The sequence below is a fragment of the Dendroctonus ponderosae genome, unplaced genomic scaffold (assembly GCF_020466585.1).
Source record: "Dendroctonus ponderosae isolate FM_Combo_2020 unplaced genomic scaffold, Dpon_F_20191213v2 Dpon_F_20191213_1246, whole genome shotgun sequence".
In the NCBI taxonomy this organism is placed as follows: Eukaryota; Metazoa; Arthropoda; class Insecta; order Coleoptera; family Curculionidae; genus Dendroctonus; species Dendroctonus ponderosae.
Window position 1 is genome coordinate 1 of NW_026017366.1, and position 2,604 is coordinate 2,604.

The 2,604-nt window shown below is 45.8% G+C and overlaps 1 protein-coding gene across 1 annotated transcript; it reads left to right on the forward strand.

The window, feature by feature from the left end:
* Positions 1-34: 34 nt before the first annotated feature.
* LOC125503154 (V-type proton ATPase 116 kDa subunit a 1-like) lies at positions 35-1,291 on the forward strand (the record flags this gene model as incomplete). The annotated part of the gene is given in 5 exon segments (XM_048663144.1): positions 35-144; positions 210-346; positions 402-640; positions 693-891; positions 950-1,291. Coding segments are annotated over 5 exon segments (966 nt in total), but the record flags the coding sequence as incomplete, so codon positions are not given.
* Positions 1,292-2,604: the final 1,313 nt, after the last annotated feature.

Here is a 2,604-nt window from a genome sequence, read left to right on the forward strand (position 1 = left end):
GGGTCTTCAGGTTTAAAGCCCCGCGTTCTTCCAGAGTGCCGACAACAAAATCATCTTCCTGAACTCCTTCAAGATGAAACTCTCCATCATCTTTGGGGTTGTGCACATGGCCTTCGGCGTGTGTCTCAGTGTGGTCAATTTCGTGTAAGTAGAGTGCGCTCAGACGACGAGAGGCGTCCAGGAAGGTTTGCTATCACTTGCACTTGCAGACATTTCAAGAAGTACTCGCACATTCTCCTGGATTTCCTGCCGAAAATCCTCTTCTTCGGCTTCCTCTTCGTGTATCTGGTGATAATGATTTTCATGAAATGGGGCAACTACTCCGCAATGAACGACTACGAGATCGGTAAGTGTGGCCTTAAGTTGCAAGCCAGTTTATCGGCCTTTGCTGCCTCGTCCAGACACCATACATGGTTCCTCCTGTGCGCCCAACGTTCTGATCTTCTTCATCGGGATGATGCTGTTCAAGGCACCCACTAGCAATGTGCCCTGCGAGGACTACATGTATGGCGGGCAGCAGACGTTGCAACGCATTCTGGTGGTTCTGGCTGTAGTCTGCATTCCCTGGATGCTTCTAGGGGTGCCCATACACGAGATCATGTCCAGGAAGAAAAAGCCTGCCCCCAGAGTCACCCGCCAGGTGGTTTTCTGAGCAAGTTCTTCTCAGAAATTTCATAAATCCCGGGTTCCAGAACGGGCACACTTCGCGAGCTGCCAGCATTACGGAGCTGGAAACCATTCCTGAAAGCAGCGTTCTGCCCTCACACGAAGAAGAGCCCCTAAGCGACCTGATGGTGCATGCAGGAATCCACACCATCGAGTTCACTTTGAGCACAGTCTCCCACACTGCGTCATATCTTCGGCTGTGGGCCTTATCGCTAGCGCACGCCCGTAAGAGTTTCTCTTTTGAAAACTTGCAATTTTTCCTAAATTTTTTCTTGCATGTTAGAGTTATCTGATGTCCTCTGGGACATGGTGCTGCGCAAGGCGCTGGTGACGTTGTCGCATCCCTACACTGGAGGAGTCGCCATCTACATCATCTTCTTCGCCTGGTCCAGCATTACCGTGGGGATTCTGGTGCTGATGGAGGGCCTTTCGGCTTTCCTGCATACTTTGCGTCTGCACTGGGTGGAATTTATGACCAAGTTCTTTGAGGGGCAGGGCTACGATTTTGAGCCTTTCAGCTTCAAGAGGCTGCTGGAGGCCGATGAGGAAAACGCCCGAGATTAACACCAGCAAACTGTTGCCTGGATGTTATTAAACTGCATTAACAATAAAAAAACTGGATTTTGCTTGGGGTTTTTTTGTGGCAAAGTTGGCCGAGAATTCCGCACATTGAATGCCGTTTTACAGTGGCTACTTTTAATGGCCTTTTTACGTAGCGGCGCAACTAAACTGGACGCGGAGAATTTATTGAAGAACTTTTTGTCGCAGTAAATAGCCAGAGTGGCCCCATTCTGCACTGTTTAAAATGAGATTTTGTTTCGTTGAAACTTTAATCAACGCCAAAGAAAAGTTCGCAGGTTTAATTCGCATTTACGATAAATGCCTCACCACTTTGCTTATATGATATATATGATAGTTTTGCTTAAAAAAATGATTTCAAGTTGACGGCATTTGAGTAGTTCACTTCTGAAAAGTGGGAGATTTTTGTCGGTTTTTTAGGCCGAGGAGTGTTCAGTCGCTTTCAGGCGACACAACTCTGAAGATGGTAGCCACGCGTACTAGCGAAACGTCTGGATCAAAGGGCTGTAATGGCGTCCGGGAAATTGACCACTCCACTTGTCAACATTGTCGACTGTTGGGATTTTAAACATTTAAGAGCCGAACATATCAGAAATATCATTCATCAGTTTTTATGGTGCCGGGGTGAAATGGGGGTGTAAAGTTAAATTGCACCCACAAAACCCTTTAGGAGATAAAGTCGCCGAAAAAAATCCTCTGTTAATGTTGCGGAAGCTTTCGATATCCTGTTTACAAAGAATCTGGTTCAAATTAAGCTGATTGCAAGCCGCAAAAAATTTTAGGTAAAAGATTTGCCAGCCAAAGTGAAGCACGTTTTAGAAGAAGAGGCCTCCATCCACGTAAACTTTAATGGTACCTTTGATAAGATTTGTGCTAAACAATTAACTAAGTTAAAAAATGACTCGACAGGATTGCCAAAAGCGGGTTCTTGCAGTGACAAGACCACGGAGAACAATACGTGGGATCCGTGGTTTAACCGAAAAACTCCAGCAGGAGAAGCCATTACCGATTCTCTAGAAATAGAGTATGTTGGAAGAGTAAAAAGGACACAACAAAACGTGGCGTCTAGATCGTCACCAATAGTGCGTAGATCACACACACACAGCAAATCAAAAGAACTTTCCGCGGACAATCTGTCAAGGAAGAATGACTCAAAAAACTCCGAACAAGTTAGCATCAATATACAGTGCTCTAAAATGTTCACGAGGAAGAATGTCCACTTATTTCCCTGCATCCGCCAAACTCCTACTCTACACAGTAGTATGCCTTTGGGGCCGAAAAAACGCGATTTACTGGCGCAAACACAAACGACAATATCACCTATAAAGCCTGAAGACACAGAGCTGAGGAAATCTATTG